The following is a 23,201-nucleotide window of genomic DNA, read 5'->3' as shown; positions in this document are numbered from 1 at the left end:
TTAAGGCAGTCCCACTAAAAATGTCATTGGAAGCCAATCAGAAGCACCGTTGTTGGGCCTTCAGTCGGGTTGCAGTCTTAATTTAGGATTTTTATATATGTATATATTTCCTGCTCTTAATTGGTCCCTACCGCAGCTGCTAATCTCAAGTGCATTTTGCTTTGTGAACAAAACATAGTCAACATCAAGTATCAAGAATCGATTGACAAAAGTTAACTGAAAACAGACAAAGGTCGACACCATCAAAGCATAACAAGTGTGTTACATAGCGTGAAAGTACTTAAGTATTTATGACCCTTGTGTACTCTTTTAAAGGCATGCTGATGGAGCCAGTGTTCATGGAGACTGCATGAATTGTTGGAAATGATATCACGGAATATATATATTTATGTATATATATGTTTTGACCAAAGGAGCTGCTGAACATCCCAGTGCTGTGTCAACAAAGTGTTCCCATAATTATTCATCAGTATTTAATGATGCCTGTAGAGTACTTGACTAGAATTTTCAATGACCCTTTTAACACCTACTATGCTACGTATTAGCAAGGTGGATAGCTACTTGACATTGCCCGCATCACAGAAGAGACAGCATGCGCCTCCAGGATAAACACTGGCAAGAACAGAAACTAATCTTGATGAACCCTTTTTTTTTACCTTCAGCTCTTCACAGTGGAATTTTTCCCTTTCCTATGCTGCTACTTCACAGGGTATGATAATAGCAATAATAATGAAAAAGCAGCTCCCTGACCCATTTTATAATGTCAGAGTAGTGAATTATTTATTGGGAACAAAGTTATTTGGTACACAGCAGAGGGAACAAACTGAGTAGATACGGAGGCATTTTTATTTAATATGCACAGTATAAATAAACCATGTCGGAAATGCATCTGCTTCAATTTATTAAAGCTCCCTCAACAGGGATCCATTGTCATTTAGCATTAGTGGTGGAGAGTACGCTTTTGTCTTCATTGTCTGTTTCCTATGAAACTCTATGTTCCCTGTGACTGATCGTTTTTTTATATCTTCGCTTTGCTCGAACATTCCAGCCAAAATTACTACTGACTGTAAAAGCCTTTATAGATAATACACCAAAGAAGAAACATGGGAATACTATGGATTTATGCTCCAGAGCAGCATGACAAAGAAATAGAGGATATATACTATTTATAATCTTTTTTTCTTTTTAAACAGAGCAGCCTACTCAGTTCTCCTCCTCCAAATCTAGAGAAGGCTGAGGGGTTGAGGTTTTGATTGGCGGGCGATAATACCTCGCCACTCAATCAAGACAGACTTACCGTTGTGCTCCTTTACCTGTAAAAAACTAATCAAAAAGACGTCCTTCCGGACTCTTTTTGGGTTCCAACTTTGACAGCGCGGGAAACATTTGATCGGGCACACAGTTACAGGTAAAAGGTGTCTTACAACCGATAAAGTAAAGACATACGGCTTGTTGTGCTACACATTTCCTTCCGAGTGAGTAGGGGAGGGCATTAAAAGAAAAAATGGAGCATAACATCATAACAGAGAAGAACATTAGTTGGTCAATTATAGTTTTACATCTGGAAGTTTCAGTGCATATGAAATTACATTTACGGGCAGGCAATACTATCAGTGCTAAAATATTGACACTACTTGGGTAATACTATTTTGCAAAATACATTTGGTGCAAATACAACTAGGCTAGAATGGAAGCAGTTATCATTTGTTAAGCTCAACAGTAATGCCATTTATGGCTGAGCTGCACTGTCAAGTTATTTTAGTTAGAATGGGTAGATGTTTTATTTCTTTATTATTCTTCCTGTTTTGTTTTGTTTTCTTGGCCTGATTCTTTGACCGGGTTGCTCCCTACCTCGCACATAAAGGTTAGCAGGGGACGAGTAGCGCACGCCTTCCACGTTAGACGCCACACACTCGTACTTCCCCTGGTCCGTCTCCTCGCTGTTCTCGATCTGCAAGGCACCTGGAAAACGACGACATTGAACAAAGACGAGACGGGGAGGGAAAGAGGCAGGAAAAAAAAGAAGGAAAAAGACAGAGAGACAGGAAGCAGAGAGGAAATGATTAGTCAATCTGTCTGTGACAGTGCATGAAGAAGTCAGACAATCTTCTTAATGGTGGGTATCTTGAATTTCTCAGGACCACTTTGTCAAGATCTGCTTCTCTCCGCAATGCTTATGCAGATTGGCATGACAAACTGGCTTCCACTCCAGACTCAGCCATCCACAGATTAAAAAGAAGGGGGGAAATAAATGAATAAAAATGTGGACTGAATCAGTCACACTGGATTTGTAGCTACAGTAGGCTGGTTTATGCAACTCGTGTAAGATGTGAGATCGCTTACAAAGAAAGTGCAATAAAGTAATGATGTAAGGATGCTGAAAGGTAATGGAGAAAGGGTGTTGAGATGGTCTTGTAAACCCCATGAGATTAGTAAATCACCCTTTGCATAACGCTCACCAGAGGAGAGTGTGTGTGTTAGTGTGTGTGTACGTGTGTGCGCTGGTGCGGTTGGAGAGTTTATGAGAAAATGTCCACACATCCACAGCGTTCCAGCCCATCTGCTATCATGTGATAACTACTCATCAAAATTGTGACAAATGCTCAAACAACCTTGCAAACGAATACATACAATAAAGCATTATTATTATTAATATTCAGGTTTTAATATTGCTGTTCAGTTATTTGAATTCCTAAGCATTTTAATCGCTTATACATTTACTCTATTTTGTGTGCCACTCTCTTTGACCCCCATTCTTTTCTCGCTTATTGTCATTATTATGCGTTCGAAAACAGACGCCTTTGAGCTACTTTCAGACATTATTTCTCACCGGCAGTGCTTCTTATATACTATGCGCAAATACAGTAAACTGAAATGCCTGGCGACACTGAAGAAAAAGGTGCAAGGGACAAAGGAGGGAGGTGAAACAACAGGCGTCAGATCATTCCTCATTAGAGCGCTGTTGACGGCACTTCCTGATGATATCATTAGGGCTTCTGGCTGGCTCAGCAGACAGATTGCAGCCGAGGCCTCTCTGACAAACACAGCACCATTGCTCGTTAACGTTTAGCCAGGAAGCATCAATATGCCAGCAGCTTCCCTGGATGCTTTGTAATATACCATAACCTACTCCATCACATCAGCAAAGTAGATTGAACACAGTGTTGAACAAGGCTACTATTCTGGAACGTTGGCCTAATAAGGTGCTTCAGCTGTGCCACAAATGAGATCATTGATCCTGCTTAATTATAAAGATAACTCACTTTCCCTCATGACTATTTTATACCTTTGGGTCAGTTTTTGCTTTTCAAAACAATAATAAAGACACGAAGCCACAGCAATCTATGGCGCTCTATTTTTTGTTTTTTCTTTTTAGCATCTCTTCATTTCAATCTAAAACTCAGATCATCCTCATCCCTCACGGGGAAACTGTTCCTGGCACACAGCTCGTGAACCAAATGAAAAAAATCTACCTGCAGAGTGCAGGTGGCACAGTCTTCGCCGTGGGTTTATGCAAGCATCTGATTTGGATTTGTTTGATGTGCACTTGGAACAGCAAATGCCAGCGCGGTGGCAGGTGGGTTGGAATGTGCTCAGAAGCTGAGTGCCTCGGCACAAGGGAGACCACAAAGTAAGGACTGTGTGAAGTTCAACTCCAGGTGGACGCTTCCAGAAAGCTCTGCCAGCGGCTTGTCACCCTCACTCACTGCGCTGAATTATAAAATCGCTGGAAGCCCCTAGTTGTTAACTGTTACCACACGGTTGAATAACAAGTGATGTTCTATGTCACGTGCTGTCGGCGGCTACTGATCATTTTCCTCTAGTAAAAAATAAATATAAATCTATCACGTGTAATTTGACAGTAAACAAAATATGACCACCGATATCTCAATGATGCACTGAGAGCCAACTATTAACAACATTTGGTGTTGTTTGCAACTTTCTGGCAAAGAGGGGAGTGCAAAGAGAGAAAAAATACACTTTGAGAGAAGATGGGGAGTTTCATTTGCTCCAAGACACCATGCTAGGTAGGATTATCTATTGTTTCCAAGCCCCTACTGGCTTCATTACACATTCGAGCTACTATTTCAATATGAAGCTCTGAAGAACACACAAAAGAGTCTTTCTAGTTGCAGAACATGGGAGAAAAAGTTCGGGAGGAGAGAAAGGCAAGCACAAGATGCTTGAAAGCAGAGAAGCAAATGAAGGAAAGGAAGCGAAAGAAAAAAAAATGTACAGGGACAATGTCAGAGAAGGGGGAATATACACTATTTATTAGCTTCTGTCTTAAAGTTGTCATAACTTGCTCTATTACAGCTGGGATAGCCTCCAGGCCTCCCATGATTCTGAGAAAATGTATTTCTTAAAAATTCTAGGAAGAAAACACTAAAAACCCCGTTTGACTCTGTGACTTTGCCTTTTGAAAATCGGGGCTAAATACAGTTTTTCGTGTTCGTTTTGCTATACATTTTCCTTGAGCTATGGCTTGCTCTTTTGTAAATGATTTAGTTCATTTAAATTATCTCACCACATAAAGAGGAAGCAAAAAATAATAATATTACTTTTTTGCAATGGCCAGTGACAAGGCAGTCTAAGACCAGATAATATTAAGGTATAAAGACAACAAATGTTTTTGATGACCTATCTGGAGCTGCAGCATGCATGTGTGCACACAAGAAACCAAGACCCACGTGTCTTTTTGTTCCTATCACTTCTCTTTTTGTGTGTTGTTTCTTTAAATGGCTGCGCTCAGTGTTTTGCATAATGCGCTCTGTCTGCTCTGCCAGCCTGTTGTGCGAGTGGCCAGTGGCACAAGAAATGAAATAAATGCTGAAAATTATCTTTCGCAAACATAACACAAAGAAAAACACGCACCGGGTCTGTTCAAACACTTGGTGTTTACTGATAAACACAACAATTTATAGTGTTGCTCACATGCTTATTAAATTTATCCTATATGGGGTCTTAATGCCACGGCTTCCTTGTCTCCAGCTATTAATCCTTATCACAAATAAAAACTGCTGTAACTACACAGATCACAGGGTTTTTTTCAGAAAAGAAAATACTCGTGTTAGTGCTAATCTGCTCCTAATCATGTCTGCATGAACAAAAACCATGGGTACTTTTACTTTATATATTATCTGCAAACAAAAACCGTACTTTACTCCAGTTACAAAATCAGTTTTTGCAGGTTTATCACTGCTGCGGTTCCAGTTACTACAGAAAAAAATGTTGTTTTTAATGTTTTGTCCTGTCCTGAATACAGATTAACCATTTGAGTGATGCCACTTTTCATAGCAATAGATAAATAAATAGATATTGTAAGTGCACAACTTTAACTCCAGCCCAGCATAATACAGAACTACTGTGTGGTTACCACTTTATTTCTTTGCTCTCTAATTTAAGGACATTTAAAAAGGACACTTGACTTTTCAAGGACACTATGTGAGCTGTACTGGGAATGGATCAGAGCTCCGGCTGTCCGCTCAACAGCTACAATAATCATTAGTAAACTGCCTCTGCTGAGTTATAATTCATGTTTTACTAGGTCAGAGCAGTAAAAGATACCCTTCTGTCTGTTACTCAGTGATTAATGCATGGCACACTATTAAGGTCAGCATTAAGGAGAAAAAAGTGGCTAAGTCTCCTAATGACATCAGTTATCCAGGTTGATCGATCTTCTAAGTCTGAGTGACCACAAAGACCCACAACCTCCAACCTCCCCTGCTGCTCACTCTGACTGTCTTGCAGCAAGTTTACTGCCTTCATTCATTTGATAAAGAAGGCTGTAATGGAGCATTCGTCCCAGCTGTGACGGCTGCCCTGGTTAAAAGTGCCACATGCTGCAGGCTGACCTGAAGAAGAGGACTGAGGTGCCAAGGTGCGATAACAAAGAAGACTGCCTAGACGAGGTTCATCAAACACATGTTTTTGATTCAGGGACAAACACTCTTGCTGAGAAACTGTTAAAAGCAGATATATTTTGCTGTCCTATTCAGTTTATGCCAATTTTGATCATTTTAGAACGATAACTTAAAAGCAGACTAGATTTGTCTAGAAGTCAAGGTTAGAGAGCTATCTTATTCACAGACAGGGACCATTCAGATGTTTCACAGACTTCATTGTCCTTTTTTGTAGCTAACAAGCACAGAACATACCAAATGGCAAGGTCTGATGGTAAAAAATATGAAGACTGGGTGGAAAAAAAAAATCACAAACTGAGATGTGGAAAAGAAGAGAAAATGAGTGGAACAAAATTCTCCTTTATGAGAGGTGAAGTGAAAAAAAAGAGCCCCCAAAAACCCCATAAAAATAAAAGAAGGGTGGGAGGAAGAGTTAAAAAGACAGACAGGCATAGAAAAACAAAAAGACAGATGAGGGGATAAAAGGAGGGCGAGGAGGAGCCAGCATGGTTGATTAATTTCAGAAAGTGCCTAAAGCTGTGGTCTGCCCACCCCAGTCGCTGCTTTGTAGCAGCTTTGCCATGTGTGCCCCCCCCCCCCCCCAAAGTCCCATTTGTGTAATTCAATTAGTGTGCTCCAGCAGGATTTGATAGATTTGTTTAGGCGGTGAACAAAACGGCTGGCCAGCTCTCACTAACACCCCAAATTAGCACCTTACTGTATGAACGGACACACAAACACAATAACCTCACTAGTACATGCATTAAACTCATCTGAATGCACAGAAGAGTGCAGACTGCAATCCCAATAAAACTTTAATGCCTCAGTTTCTACTGACAGCTTTTTCAAATGTTGTATGCTTACCATATAAAAGTGCAAACACATAAAGACATGTGTTTAATAACTGAGAAAGGTATTCAGGCCACACCTGAAAAAAAAATTCTAAGGGTAGCCAGTGCTACCCCTCAAGTAGATGCACCTATGGTTTAAATGTGAAAAACCTAGGTGCTTTTCAGAAATGCTGTCCTCTGACCTGACCCTGAGTTCAAAATCTTTTGAGATTTTTAGTAGCTGTACCTATTGTTATCACATTCACAACCTTGGGTGTCCACACTATTCGCCTGGCCACCCGTCTGCCCGCTCGGCAGGGTGACGATAATTCCCCATCAACCTTTTGCGGCTGAGGTGTATAAAGCAAAAAAAACCAAACCAAAGCAAACCAAAATTTTGTTTTTCATTTTCACAAACTGCTGGTTAATTTAAGTTTTGTAACAGCTGTTTCAGAAAACAGAACTGCACAATTAACAAAGAACTGCTGAGTTATGGGACATCAATTCTGTTTGCAGCTATAAATGACAACACGCTGGAAGTTACAGACTTCAGCTGTGTACCCGCAGCTTTAATAACTGCATAAATGAAGAAGCCAGTAGCGCTACATGGCAGCCAAGTCTGGACTTGCCATTTTCTCACTGTCTCTCCCCTCTGTCTGTGTCCTGGCTGTCACTCCGCAACGCTCTGCCACCACCCCAAGGTCATTATGCTGTGATCGCACCAGCATGAGGCTCCACGTGTGATGCCACTGTTGTCAGAGCCCATCTGGTGGCTTGTAACACTCCCGTGAAATTAGTAATGAAGCAGGTAGGGAGTAGAGCTACCTATACAGCGATCGCTTACCTCAAGGCTGGCACCTGCACGGCTTCGTATGGAACTAAAATGAATTGAAATTGTAAATTATGGGAATCAACTCTATCACAGAGTGAAATAGAAACGACTCGGCAGTGAGACAACAATGCTTTCCCTAAAGATCTGTACACAGAACACCTGCATGTTCATAGGTCCATATGAACATGTCATTCTCAAACGCCTCAGTCTTCTATTATAATTTTAGTCCACCTCCAACTCCTACCCAATTTGTTTTGTAATTACATATGCGGCATACACTCCTGACAGCAGGTCAGTATTGGCAATGGGTGAAAAATCGTCTTTTTCAAGCTGCTTAAGTCATTATGCAAATGCAGAGTTCACAAGTTACATTTGTCACAATATGATTTATGAGGCCTTCTTAATTAACCGAGAAGATGCAGGGAGGGCTTGGATTGGCTGTGTTGGACTGCCGACTCTTGTGATGTGCTTTAATATGTGTGACAACATGGTACCGTTTAAAATATTTCCATGCACTGGTTGTGTGAAACGATTGAGGATGGAGGACCTCTGGACCTACTGTGGGGTTTTCCCCTTATTTATCATAACATCTAAATCCATCCATACATCCATCCATGCTCTTCCACTTATCTTCATCAGGGAACTCAGGGGAATAAATAAATATATAAATCAAAAACACGAGCTGAATTCATCCCCTTGCTTACATGGACAACCATGGGAAACTGAGATATTCACTCACCTGCTCAGCCTGTGGAACAAAAGCGTTTAACAACAACCCCGCTGAATCAACCGAGACTGAATGTTTCAGTTATAAAGTGGGATAGATAATTACAAAGGAAAGTTAAAATGTCCGGGGGAAAAAATGAGGGGAGAAGAAGAATTATTTGAACAAAGCCTTTGTGTAATTCACAGGAGTCACACCGCTTCACACCTGTGTCCTTCCATTCTTACCTTGATATCCTTCCATTCGTCTATTCATCCTCTGAAGTTATAAAAGCAGTTCTTTTGTATGTTAAAAGGATGCCCATGCTGGCATTTTCTCAGCAGCCTTCCTAAATTTGCAGTTATAGGTTTATATCCCGTAGAGTAACATGAGGGAATTAAAGCAACTTTTGTAACTTTTGCTGCCCCTGATATCTTATCTTTTTCAGGGAGGTGCATTCAAATATAAGATGAGGTTAGCGTCCTTGCGGTTTATGCACAAATGAGGAGGATATCAAAGCAGGGCTGGAGGAAAAAACTGTTTTTAACAACCATTCTGCCATGAACTTGTTGATGACCTAAAACTTTATTGTCAGAGGTAAAAAAAACTAAAGGAAAACCAACACAACTCCTAGCAGAGCTCACAGGCCTCACCATTCATCTGTTTGCTCTTTTAATCTAAAGTTTCCTGATTTTTAATATTAACAGGAAGATACAAACACAGAACACACTGACACACACACACAGGTGGAAGAATAGCACATCAGTGTTGACATTAAACATGGGAGTATCAAACATACATGACGAATGTGACACAGAACACGAACACAAATGGGGTCTTAATGACAGCGGGAAGAGAAAACGGTTGTAATTTTTTTAAAACCAGGAAAGCCCTGATTATTTCCCATATTTATTCACTTTGGCGGAATTAGAAGTGGTTATATTTGATTATGTGTCAGTTAAAGTCTTTTATTTTTCTCCTGTTTTTATCGTGATGGTTAAGCATCTTACCTCGAATCGGGGTACCCACTGGAGGAGACACAAAAATGAAGACACAACATCAGTGAAGTTCAAGGTTAATATTAGTAATAGTTAGAGGAGGTGTTTGGGTTAGATGGGTCACTCAAACTTGGCGATTAAACCATTGGGTAATCTTGTACATATAAGGGGGCTAAAAGAAAAAGAACAATCTAACTGCCGGTATCACAAAACAATGGGGAGTTTTATCGCGCTAACCTACTGCTGTCTTTTTGGCCTTCGGTCGTGGCTGTAACTTAGGGTGATGAGGCAAGCACGAGAGGTTTGGTTTCTTAGGTTGACAAGTTATGCTCCTGCGGCGTTTTTCCAGCCAGCTGAACTTGAACAAGGTGTCCGTAAAAACTGCAACTATTCAGTACTGAGCATCCACATTAGCATTGAACCTTAACATGTTAAAAGCGGAGGAAGAATCTCCACTGAGCAAGAATTTCAGGTTGTGCCTTCAGGCAACCGCAAGTTAAATCACACAGGCTGAAGTTCTTATTTATCCTACAAGTCATAAACCTGTTTAACTGTGACAGATAGGCTCTTTACCTCAAGTTTCATCCCATATCCCCAGTCATTCAATCTCCCTGCTTTTTCCAATTGTTTCATTTCACTGCGAGTTGTATGTTTCTCTATCTTTGTTTATTGTGAGGCTGTATTGTGTTACATGGCTGACTGCAAGCCAAATGTCCCATTAGGGACAATAAAATATTGAGCTTATCCAGTCACTGGCCGGTGGGCTTTTTAAGTGTAGTTTGAAATGTTGCATTGTAAAATGCTTCCCTTACAGGCACAGCTTTGGGTGTGGGAAGGGGAGCCAGCTTAACTTAAACCCCTTCAAATTCAAATTAAACTGTCCTTCCACTCTTGACTGTTTTTTATAATTCCTTTTTGTTTTCTTGCTTTAGCGGCTCTATTAATTTTCTCTCTTTCACCCAGTTTTAGAGTTTGTTTGCTTTTGTGTGTGTATCCGCAGTATTGCTTCTCTCTTAGTCTGCATTTTTAAAATCAAAGGATGACTCATGGCAACAATGTGCCCTTGGTTATTCCTACTTGGCATAGACTGCCTGCACCCACAGGGCTAAGGATCAAGGGTTCTCACTATCCACTGAGCCTAACATTTGAGGTTTGGCCCATGTATAGGCATGCAGTCATGCATACTGCCCAGAGAAAATACAGAGGATCTGTTTAAGTAAGTTTTGATGATATTTTCCCGAGTGTGACATTTTTCCTCGGCAGTGTTACGGACACTTGTTCTGCTTTTGGACTGTTATATGTTGACATCATGAGGGTCTGTTTAACTACACCTTGTTTTTCCCACCACTGTTACTGACAGGTCTAATGAGTAGTGGAAGAAGCTTGATTACAAAGTGATGGTTGTGGGGCTGCACAATGACTGAGGCATATAAAACAGAATCAGGCATATTTATAGCTTTATTAAGCTGACAGTGAAACTGCAGTGAAACTGGAACTGTTTCTGTTGATTTTGAAATGCACACATAGTTTTATAAATCTGTTGGATTTTTTAAAAATATAATCTCAGCCCTGCATTTTCCATACTTTTTACAGTGCAACGAGGGGTGTGAAAATGTTCAGCACCTTCCGGTCAGATTATTACATTTTTGTGCCATCTTTCGTGATACCAGCAATTAGGATTCAGTCACTGAGTTTGAAGTTCTGCCTGGTTTACAATGCTCCTTTTTGCTCTATTGGACTATGTTATATATTTCTACATCAAAAAGTTTACATTTATGTTTTTAACATAAGCATTTGTTGACATTTACTGTACTGGAGTTTAATTTATTGCTACATTTATTCACATTGTGATTAAAGTGGAAAATCAGGGTATCTCTTATGTTCTAGATTTGCCTAGTCTGTAAAGACTCAACGTTTTGTAGCCACAAACAGTGTTACTGTGCCACGGTGATCACTTAAGAGTCATTGAAAAACCAGGCAAAATCAAAGTGACAATTTATTCATTTCTGCAATAACTCTGGAGACCATATAAATATAGGTGATCACAAGACAAAGGAAAATGGGGCTGGGAAGGTTACGTTGTTATAAAGTTAGAGTTTGATTAGAGGCTGCAGGAAGCTGGTTTATCTTGCTTTAGCTCAGATGGATTTTAGTCGGGAGTTAAGAGGTTACTAGTTGAAGGTTAGAGGTTAAGGTCAAAGTTAGGTTAAGGTTAGAGTAAGGTTAAGGTTAATAAAGCAGGTTTAAAAAGGGGAGGATCTTATGAAGGCCAGTGTGACAAAAAACTGAGAAGGAGATGAAAACAATAAGTTAAATGAGGAGGATGGTGGATAAAGGAGAAACAAATACACACAGAGTGAAAACAAATGCGATTCTTTGGTTTGTAGTGGTTTGCAATTTCTAATTTGTGAATATAAAAAGGCATGAGAATGAAAATCTAAAACTTTGTTGAGGAAGGCCAGGCAGGCTGGGTCCACAAGGCCAGCCAATATTCAATTACAACGGCAAATCCACCTGTATTACGGGCATGCAACCTAATGGCCATAAGCTTCCCATCTAAGCTTTGGTCAGCCAGGGGTTGATCAGATTAGGGTGACAATGACCTAAATATATCTCAACATGCCGCTGTCTTCCTCATATTATCAAATGTGGCATTATTTTTTTCCACAGAACACCCCAGCTGTTTTGTTAAACAATCCTCTGAATATCTTTTTCAAAAATTATTAAAGTCTGTAACCAGATGGCCAGATTGTCTCTGGCCAGAGATGTTACACATCTGTGTGGGGGGGCAAATAGGGTTGCGTGATTGGCAGAGTGTCAGAGTCTGGCCACCCTCAAGAGGGCGTCTGGCTGACCTTCTCGTCACCACAGACACTAGCCTCGGATCCTGGTGGTGTCACAGCAGGCCGGAGGGAAAACCTAGCTGTTGTTACGACCCCTGCAGAGGTTCGAGCCACTCTCTTCACAGCAGCTTTGATGACACTGGATTTGAGTGTTTACCTGTTACATGCAACTCTAACTAAGCTCAATATATGCTTAAAAGTGCCATCTAATGTCACGGTCCTGATTTTGAGCCTTTATTATAGGAAGGACATAAATCTTTAGAACACTTTTGCCCATCCTCTTACTGTCATTGTGCCCCGCAGTTAATCTGTTCTGGCTGACAAGGCTAGGGAGGGCCTGAGGTCTGGAGACATAGGAAGATAAGAAGAAATGTCAAGCTCCCTACACACCTCTGTAGGAGGTCCTCTGGAAACCCTGATGCAAATATCGCTTCTGACAGCAAAGCAGGGACTGGAACATAAGGAACCAGTCTGTCAGCTAATCAGCTATGTTGGAAACAACGGTAATACATCCAAGTGGTGATGCTATTTCCGTCTTTCCGTATCTTTTCCTTTTTTTGGGAGCGCAAACACTTTAAATCAACATTCACATTTCATGATTTAAAGATGAAGGCCAAATAGAAGGAAATATAGATTCTTTGCAGAAGCTGGAAGCTGGGAAAGTTTTTGAAATGATGGACTTTGGCTCACTTTCCATGGTCTCCTTTCTCCTGCTTCTCTCCCCTTCCTTTTCCCCTTTAACCACCGTTTATGGCAGAGGGCCCACCAGAGTTACACCCCCCCCCCCCCCCCCCCAAGGCTTGAGAGTGTGCCTGATGCAAACAGAGAGGCCCCAGAAACTGTCAACAGTGATCAGCACATCAGAAGAAGTTGGAGGGGAGGCTGAGGCTGTCACATGTTTTCTGTTTTGGGGATTTCTTAAGTGCATTTATAAATGCAAAAAAGAAAAAGTTATTAGGGACCAAAGATGGCTACTAGAAGAGCTAAGGGGATGAGAAGATGGCAGCCTAGGGGGCTCAAGCCATAAATCACCATAAATCCTGTCTGACTGCTGAGCTTTCCAGCAGAAGAGCTATAGAATAAAAGCAAGCCCCCAAAGCTAACATAACCTTATAAGAGCTATGGTACTGAAAAAAGGGAAAGTAATTTCCTTGTCTCCCCTCCTTTTTGCACGTATAGTTTGAAATTTCTGTAAAACACATCCAGCTTGAAGTGACTGGGTATATCTTTTGCAAATATTTCGTAAGTCAGGAGGCTATCAGTTGGCCTCTAGTCTGGGCAATAAAGTCTGAGCAAGACATTTGTTAAGTAGTGAAGCAGAGGGCCAATCTGGCAAGAGAAGAAGAATGCTCTCCTGACAAAATATTTGGCCAAGACCAGAGGGTTTACGCAGCACCAGTTAGGGTTGGAATACGCATTCCAGAAGTTCTGCACTGATGTTTAAGAATTCAAGCCCCTGACAGTACTCGCTGCACCTTGAAGCAATGCTTTATTGTAAGCACAGAGGTTCAAGTAAAACAGGTTAGATAAATCAGTAAGCAATGTGCATTGCTGGAGAAACGTGCCTGCTATATATCCCTTTAAGAAGCCCAGAAATGCTTCAGGCTGCAAAGAAATGACTGCGTTGGATTCCAGTTATTTACTTAGGGCCTCTTGTCTTGCTGTAAATGGGATAAATCTTAAAGGTAACTTCATATACCGTTACTTCTGAGGTAATCTTGGAATCCCATGGATACATGTACTAAAATAATGTGGACAGGGTCCAAATTGGACTGTTTATACGACCTACCATGCATGTTACCTTTATCATGAAGTATGACGCTACCTCAAAAGACTTGCTGCTTAAGAAAATATGCTGCTAGGTGAATCATGATGCTTCCTCAACACATTCTGTGTCTTTCTACTATAAATCCAGTTGTAGTATTGAGGTGAAAGAATATATAGTTGAAACCAAGAGGAGTAGGGTAAAGAAAAATGAAGGCTATACAGAAAGAAAAAATAGGGAACGTGGAATTGGAGGGAAAGGGTGGAGGAGGAGCAGCGAAATCATGCATTCTGGACAGTAGTATAAATATGCCATGTGCTTCAAGGACAGTGGGCTGGTTTGCTGAGCTTTGCAAGACACTTACCAAAGGTTTCTGAAAATAGCAAAGAAAGAACAGATAAATAGGAAAAGAAAAAAACATAGTTTATTTAAGATAAGGTTCAATGTGACTTTCCAAGGGCTAAAGTTTGGTTTGGTGTTTTGTCCCACCACAGCATTGTTAGCAGTTTTTATTACAGTGAGATGTAATCACAGTGCATTTTATTTATAATTTATGAACACATTTAGAGGATTTCTTTTTTATTATGAAAAAGTTATGTTATTTTATTTTTAGTTGTAAAATATCACAATTAGTGCAATTTTCCATTTTTTAATTGGCTTGTGATTTTGTTTCTCGTTGGGGCTTTTTAATTGTGTTAAAGGTCAAAATGACATAAAACGTGTTGAAGACTCTGCGATGTGGACAGACGCACATCTGAGTTTCAGACACAAATATGGACAAAACATTCAGAAAAACAATGACGAGTAAACAGCTCTGTTTCAGTTAAACAGGACAAACAAAGACAATTGAAAAATCATGAAACAAATAAAGACAGATGGTACAGAGATTAGACAATAGACGCCAAGCTGAATTTCTCTGTGGATTATCCAGAGAGGCACAAAACTCAAAAAGCCATGTTAACAAGGTTACTAGGTAATTGAATTTTTTTTTTGAGAGAAGCTGGCCCTCGACATGAGCATAATACAGTATGACTAAAGAAAATACTGGTGGAGAGAAAAAAAACCCCTACCCTTGCCGGATACTCGTGAGAAACAAACAACAATAATTCAAAATGTGATCGTAACTGTGCAATTAAATCTTTCAGTGCACATTTCTATTTGTTACTGCTTAATTTGAATATCTGGAATGTAAAAAAAAAAATAGCAACTCATGGCATGAAATTTAACTTACATATTTAAAAAGAATTTCATGACATAAATACATCATCATAAAAATTTGGCTTTTATGCAGCAGGAGGGGCAGTGCTTGTACCAATACTTGGTACTAAATATAGCCCATGTTTCACATGATTTATATCCTTGTCAACAGTTGCACAGGAGTCTAGTGAGTGACCAATAAGAAAAAATAAAAAACTCTGCAAGAATGTAATGAAATTACAAGACAAGGCATGGACTCAATTTGAAATTTAAAAAATTCTAAAATTCAATCTGCTTCAAAATTGAAGACACTAATAATTTAAAGAGGAACCAATAAAAAATACAGAACTGTGAACTTGCTCTGTAAGGTACAGCATGAATAGCTAGTTGACCAATTGATTACTTTGTGTACATAGCTCTCGAGGACCACAACTAGGACAGGAAGTGAATGACAACACACTCTTTATTTAGTGTCGTCTACCCAGATATACATTCGCAACAACAACACAAACAAGTCATTGGATTTTTCGAATGGTGACAAATCATCGACCTAAAATATCTACCCCTTGTTGCCCTGAGCCACCTGCGGGCCTGCACTTAATTAGCTATATAATTAGACTTTGCTTTACTGGGCCTCTCAGTGGGGTTTAATCAATGGGAACAAGACAACATATCCACCACTGAGTGTGTAGAAGATGGACCTTGCTCTTATTGTGTCCTGACACAGTTGTTGTGAATCCTTTGACCTCATTCTACATTGTTACACTCTAAAACATCATCTCCCTCACCAGCTACTGGATGATGACCAACAGTTATATTAACATGTACAAGAGCTTGTGTGCTTTACTTTAAAACTTTGTGCCTCTTCTCCATTTATTAGACCAACATCCAACACATTTAAAAAACCTTTTTGGGTGATTTTCATTTGTTTAGCATAACATTTAGCACAATGTAATGATTATACATTTAGAGCTGAATGAATTCTCGAGTCACAGATTAAAGTAAAGGCTGTTGAAATAATTAGCATTCCCAAACTAGAGAAATGAACATCTGTTCTCAGTGGCACTTTGAGAAAATAATTGACTTCAGAAAAGGAAATACTGGGCATTACACATACATTAGCTTACACAAAACAGCAAAAACATCAATGTTACGTGCCGTCGAAAATGTTCTGGGAAATTAAACGAGGGCTCACATTAGTAAGAAGGAACCAGAGCAGCAATACAATGCTTTAGCTTTCCTTACCTGAGCGTAACTGTTTGATTCGCCCATTACTTGCAGTGGGGTCAATCGGCAGGAAGTCTTTGTACCAAGTGATTTCCGGGTCAGGGTTGCCACTGGCGGCGCAGAGCATGGTGGCTGTTCGAGTGCGCTCCACTACTTTGAGCTGAGGCCCCATGTCAATGTTAGGGAAGCCTGGTGGAAGAAGGTCCTCTGTAAAAAAAGAGCAGGAGAGTGCACGTGAGTCCTCTGAGGTTATTTCATTCGCTTATTAATAGATTTCATTTTTACGTTTAGATTTCAAGTTTAAGTAAAGATTTGGCTCACTCTTTGGCTAGGTTAAGGCCACAAGATTTAAGAATATTTTGTGTTTATCTTTAGAACTCTCTGAATGTGCTACCCACTAGGTTGCCATGGTTACAAGTCCTCCTTTTACTATAGACTTTCTATAGTTTTTTTTTAACCATTGTGGACCAATTTCATATTATTTAAGCAGAAAATCTTAGACATTTGTTCATCTGAGCCACACTATCAACCCAAATGCCCACACTTGACACCAACAGACGCTTTTCATGGCTGACATTTTGACATGTCACAATAGGGAACTACTGTGACGCAGTTCCACGAAGAATGCCAGTAAGCAAATACAGCGAACCAGCATCTGCGAAAGTAGAGCCTCTCCCCTCAGCCATCATTAATGCACCAGTGCTTTCCCTACTGTGACAAGTCAAAATGGCCACTGTGGAATTAAAAAAGTCTGCAGAGAGATGTAACTGATCAGATTTGACAGATCTGCATTAAATGTGCATGAGTTCGGCAGTTACAGTTGAACATATTTGCCGTTATTATCACGATAATTTAAGTGCCATCACACTAATCAGTGACTGTTATTCAGACACACGAACGCTGTGGTATCCTTACAGCTAATAATCACGCACCATTGAGTAATTATTTCACTTTAAACACATGACAGTCTAGTGTTCTTCATTGTCATCGTCGTTCTGATGCAGGCTCCATGCTCTCTTAGGGCAATTAGTCTCATGGGTCAAATCCCCTGACCTCTACCCGGACTCGAGCAGGGTAGTGAGTAATTCTCTTTTGATGAGAGCTGAGGGGGAAGTACCCTAAGCTGTAATATGATTCAGAAGAGTAAAGCCACATCCCAAATTGGAGAAGATTGACTGACTTAGCTCGCTTTTCATTCGGCAAGCCGATGACCTCATGTTCACTTTGCAGACACTGTGGTGGTCTCACGGATATTTTGCGAGCACTAAATCAAGGGAAATTAGGGGAGCAGCTTGAGTCACAGACTCTGACTATCTGCCTTTAAAGGACAGTCATAAAAAGCTATTATTTATTTTCCATTTGCAAGTGATATCATGGTGGGACTCCCTTAAAAACCTTAACAGGACCGAGGCATATTTCATTTTCACAACCACTACTGTCACATTTTTTAAGTCATCACAGTTAAGCATTTCAAATCAAAAGGCAGCAGGAATTTCAAGATAATGAATATTATTGATTCACGTAGCTTTCATAATGAATTGTTTTAGCTTTAATTGGTAAAATTGCCACATAAAAGAAACCGAAATACATACGCTTATTTTATGGATTTATATGACACACTATGTAGGGAGATATGGAGAGTAGAGTAGTGGTTTTATGTGCATTCACATTTAGAAATGAAATATTGAATCTTCAGACAATCTGAAAAAACAAAAAGAAGAACTAGAGGGTCCCAAATCAAAGCCGGTTAAACTAAGGCTGACGTCGGTCAAGCAAAATAAATATTTCAGTGATCGGTTTAAAAAAATGCGGGCATTTACATCCTTTCATGCTTTCACAGTCTCTCCATCAGTTATTGATGATCACCCCATATAATCTCTAGAGCTCAAAAAGCAAGCCACATCACTTAGCAAAGACATAGGAACGTGTTCTCACATGCAGCATCTTCTGTGTGTCAATGATCCATGTATACCATAAAATGTGCTGCACTTCAGCATTTCTCCAGCTTGTTCTGCCTCTTGGACAATGATATCTGTAAAGAGCAGGTCTACCTTGCTCTCTGCGTGTTACATCTGATGCCTTTGACGTTGCCGGATCTTTACGGCACATTGCGTTAACTACGTCTTTACAGTGTGAAAAGTGTCGAATGAAACCTAGACAGACAGCATTTATGAAACTGAAAACATGCACTATTAGACAAGAGTGAATGTGCACAGAGAAGCGAGGGAGGACAGAAAACAGCAGTAAACAAGAAGCAGGGATAGCGGATTCTCTGAGAGATCGTGCTATCGTTCTAGCTGCTCTGACCTGATACAGCATCGGCAGCCTTTCCTGGAGAAAAAAAAGGCTTGTATTTTGGTTGCTCGCTTCCCCTGGAATAGAGTCTGATAACATCTTTTCCCCTGAAGCTTACAGACTCTGTCGATAAAGGCGGCCATGCAAAAATAAATAGATCACTCATCGAGGGAGTGTTACTTTAGGGTTAGCCAGCCTGACTGTGAAGGGTAGAAGGAAACCAATGACACGGGATGATAGTATCCTAGAATTCCCAAAGGGCTAGTCCTCCATAATGGCACAGCAATTACTCTTCTATGACGTATGCCGTCTGAAATGACAGATCTTCTCAAGCCAAATGGAATCAACACACATGCATTATTCAACGATAATGTTGCTGTTTTCTTTTTCCTTCTTTTTCTTTTCTTGTTTTGCTGAAAGCAACCTTTGTCAGTTAGGCCAGTAATCACCTTACAGCCTCGCAGAGTGCTACGAGACACACTTTGCTGTTACACCCCGCATTTTGGCAAGAATTTTCAAATATAAATTCAGTCTTTTACTACACAAGCACAACTTCAGAACACTTTATATTAACTCAATCATTTCCTGGAGACGTACTTTAACCATCGCTCCAACTGCAAAGCATCTTCTTTACGACAGCACAATGCTTGCCTGAAAGAACTACAGTGCAAACATTCCATGCTGCTTGTGTTCATTAGTTTAATCCATAGTTATAAAAGGACAGTGTATATGGTTTGTGCAGCTTGGCTCTCATAATGAGCTGGGCAGGGATAGGTAGCCTGTCTGTGGTTTGCTTTTTTTTTTTGAATGCCATCATTATCCATAATTGTCTTTAATTTTGCTTCACCACTTAATATCATTATGCAAGTGACAGGTGCAAAGCCTTTAATCAGCCTCTGGTTAGCTTAGCCACCGCCCGGCTGTTAATCTGCAGACTCACGCCTGCTGTTGCGTTCTGCTTTCCACCATGCTAACTGCAGCCTTCCAAAAGGTCTGTCCTTTAGACTCACATAAGTCCCCCGACTAATCTCATTTCCACTGACTGCTCACTGCTACCAAACCATCTCTTAAACTAAATATATAAATAAATACCGAACCAGGTAACTGCACTAGACGCAGAAATGTGATTTGATGGCCATTTGGTTTGGCTTTCACTATTTTTAGGGCAAAGGGAACATATAATAGACTGATAAATGAGCAGTCTTGCTGAAAAGGTAATGTATAACCTTAGAACTCACTCTGCCATTTTGTAGGCAGTGCAAAGTACAGCTGTGTTATCCATGCAGTGTAATACACATTTATAATTTTCAGGACCTTAACCAAACCTAAACCAAACAGGCACCTGGCAGCTCAAAAGCTGGCTGGTGGTCAGCATATTGATATGCATATGGATGCTGACATATTACATTACATATGACTTTTTAACTGATGTCAACATCGGTGGTTTGAAAGCTCCCTTTTTTCTCCGAGCCATCGGTTATCTTCCACCGATGGCTCGCTACAGCAAGAGAGAGAGAGAGAGAAAGAGAGAGGTAAATCTTGACTGGCTGGGACTGCAGCAAATGCCATGGGGTGTTCCACCATACCCCGCACCTATTACTCATATTATTATTTTCACTTACTGCAATGATTTAATTTCATCAGCAGCATAATGAGGTTAACTGATTACCCACCGCCACAGCATAGAGACACAGGCTTTAAGCAGCCCCGTGCATTGATACCACAGAGGGAGCAAGGCAGAGTGAGAGGAAAGGAAGGGAGGAGCGAGAGAATGCGAGAGAAAGGGACATGTGTGTGTCGAAGAAGTCGCAAAGAAATGGGATAATAAAGACAGCGGAAGTGGATGAAAGTGGATGTGGATGGAAAAACATTGGCGCACTCTTTGAAAGCCACACACTGGAGTCTGAAAAATTAGATCTTTAACTAATAGGCAGACCCAGCTGCTCAGACTCTCAACAATGCAGTTTCATTTGCTCTGCACCTGTTTTGCAGCCACAACTGTTCACATTAACAAGGGGCCTGTGCTGAGAGGGTGTTTATAAAATACAGATGCGGTACAAATGGAGTAAAGTCCATTTGGTCAACAGAGCAATTTGTTTATTGGGTTTTGAACAACACGCAGAGTAAAGGATGTGAAAAACAGCTGTTGAATTCTGTCATCTGGAATTGACAGTTGGTAAATTTTGATAATAGAACATTTCCAAAGACACAGCTTCTGACCAAAGCAAATTAAACTTTGAAAGAAACCTGAACTCTCATCTCTTCAATACATCTCTCTGTGACATGCCATCAGTTCTATGACCAGTAAGATTCTTGTTGAACTGTTTGAGTAATATACAAAAGGAGAACAGTGGCACAGAAAGATCAAGGGACAGAAGAAGAATAGCAACACGGGGGAAATCTAATCACAGTGTCTCTGGCCCCAGCACTGATAGCCCTCTCCGGATAGCCATCTCAGCTGAATAATGGTTATTATACAGCCAGCACTCAACCTCTACACCCCCCTCCTCCTACAGACACTCAGTTCCCAGAAAGATGTCTGAAGTCTTGTTGATATTCTCCACAGCTAGCACATCGAGCTACAGAGGGCAACATTTGCAGCCAAATCTCCCAAAATATAACCCAACGACTCAAAGACGGGCGATAAAAGATTGCAGAACAAGAAAAAATTCAGAAATGCAAAATACTAAAATAAGAAAGATGTTTACAGCATTGCTTACTGCACTGCAAAATTGGTTTGTGTGGTCAAATTTCTGGCCGTGAATATCCAGAGCACAATCAGGCTTTTTAATCAGGCCTAAAATATGACAGAAAACACTCAGTTGACAAAAAGAGTTTGAATTACTCCTCGTAGGTTTTCAGGAGTTAAAGGGTTAAAAAGAACAAATTGGTTTTAGACAGTTTTCATTGACGCTGCTAAAAAGCAAACTGTTGACTCATTTGTCCGTGTGCTGTGTATGGAGAGAGGAAATACTGTAACCTAAGAATGTCACAGAGTGTCACTGAATCCTACAGCAGCTCTATATCCCATTAAATTGGCAGTGTGAGTTGTGCCGATTGCTTCTAAATTGTAAGTGGACAAAGGTTGGTGGCGGCTTGCGTGCATCTCCCAAACACATCCTAGACTAAACTATAAAACTATCATTACCACTGAGCTAAACACCAGGTTGACATCATTTTTGCCAAAGAAAGACAAGAAGTGGAACAATATGCAGCAGCTACCACAGGTAGCAGCTATGGTTGACTCACAAAAAAAAGCCAAAATAAGAAAGTGAGAGGAAATTTACAATGTCAAGTAAAGGAAAGTGTATCACTGAAAAGGAAACAATTTCTACCATCAGGCTGAACAGTTTAACACTGTTAGCACTGGGGCCTCATTTCCTGCACATTACAGGCAAAGTAGAGACGTTTTTGTCCATTTAACATTGTGGGTTGTTTTTTGATGTCTTTAAATAACACCAAACCAAGTTTCTCTCATGGTAAATGCAGTTTTAGTGCAGAATACTTTTACTGCATTTACAACTACTTACAATAAGTGCTAAAGTTAAAGATTTCAGCTTAAATTGTTGCACTGAATTCAGCAGAAGTTCAAAATTAAGAAGACAACCTCCGCCCCAAATTTTTCTTTTGTACATTTTTTGTTAAATCAAAGCTGATATCACACATTTTCACTAATTTAACATAGATGAAATATATATATGCATTTATTATTATTGCAGAGACATAAAGAATGCCATCTAAGCAGGGTGTTGGCTGATTTTTGTATTTTAACAATGTAAGCTAACGCGTCATCTTTTCCTCACCAGCAATTTTAAAATCCTAGAAACCAGAGTCCAGCCTATAAAAAGATGTCATACAGGTGATGTGCTGAACCACCGTGATAGACGCTCCAATGATCCCTTTCCTACACAGCAGAGAGGTGGAGTGAAAATGTAAAAAAAAACAAAACATGAAAAAGGCAAAATTGTGTTTACCTTCCTCAGCAAGTGGAAGTTTATCAAACAACCCAAAAAACACCCCCCACCCCCGCAACCCCACCTCCTCCTTTCTGTCCTGTCAGGCTCCTGAAGAGTCTGGGTAAGACAGGCGAACTCCAGGGGAGACAGGAGATGGGACCCGGGCCATTAAAGGAAGTGCCTCTCCGTAGAGAGACGTCAACCAGTCAGGTTTAGTTTAGTTTGTGTGCATATATGGGAAGGAAGAACCGTGTGCGGAGGTGTAGTGGGCACGCTGAACCTTGACGTCAGTTTACTACATCAGGTCGGCAGTGCTGCTTTGTAAGACTTGCACATTCCAGACTAGCCTTGTTTAACTGTTAAAAGTAGTTTTCAGTTCTAAGGAATGTTGTGATGCTATCTCGTAGTTTTATTCGTTAGAAACACAGGCAAAGATGCCTGGTTACACACATTAAAGGAAATTTTCTCAACTCATTTTTTTCACTTTGTTTTTTTTTTTTAACTGACCACTTGAGGAACACTGTATAATACACTTGATAAGTTTAGTAATCATGTTTTAGTCATAATCAGTATTTGTAAACTATTTAAAGAGCGTCTGTGATGACTGAGAATGCTCATTTTCCCTTGTAAGGTCAGATAACCTTGCCATCAT

General features: G+C 40.3%; 1 protein-coding gene across 4 annotated transcripts in view; it reads right to left on the bottom strand.

Annotated features, from left to right (window-relative positions):
* The window catches only part of ptprsa (protein tyrosine phosphatase receptor type Sa), a 232,587-nt gene that overhangs the window by 78,313 nt on the left and 131,073 nt on the right, over window positions 1-23,201 (bottom strand). For all 4 annotated transcript variants that reach the window (XM_082507103.1, XM_082507102.1, XM_082507105.1 and 1 more), the window contains 2 exons: window positions 16,317-16,505; window positions 1,852-1,962 (listed from right to left, as the gene is read on the bottom strand). In XM_082507103.1, the coding sequence (XP_082363229.1) occupies window positions 1,852-1,962; window positions 16,317-16,505 (300 nt within the window). The remainder of the gene's footprint in view (window positions 1-1,851; window positions 1,963-16,316; window positions 16,506-23,201) is intronic.

The sequence above is a fragment of the Aulonocara stuartgranti genome (genome assembly GCF_965226115.1).
Source record: "Aulonocara stuartgranti genome assembly, chromosome: 15".
Classification (NCBI taxonomy): Eukaryota; Metazoa; Chordata; class Actinopteri; order Cichliformes; family Cichlidae; genus Aulonocara; species Aulonocara stuartgranti.
Note: the sequence above shows the minus strand (reverse complement) of the source record. Positions and strands in the feature narration are given on the sequence as shown.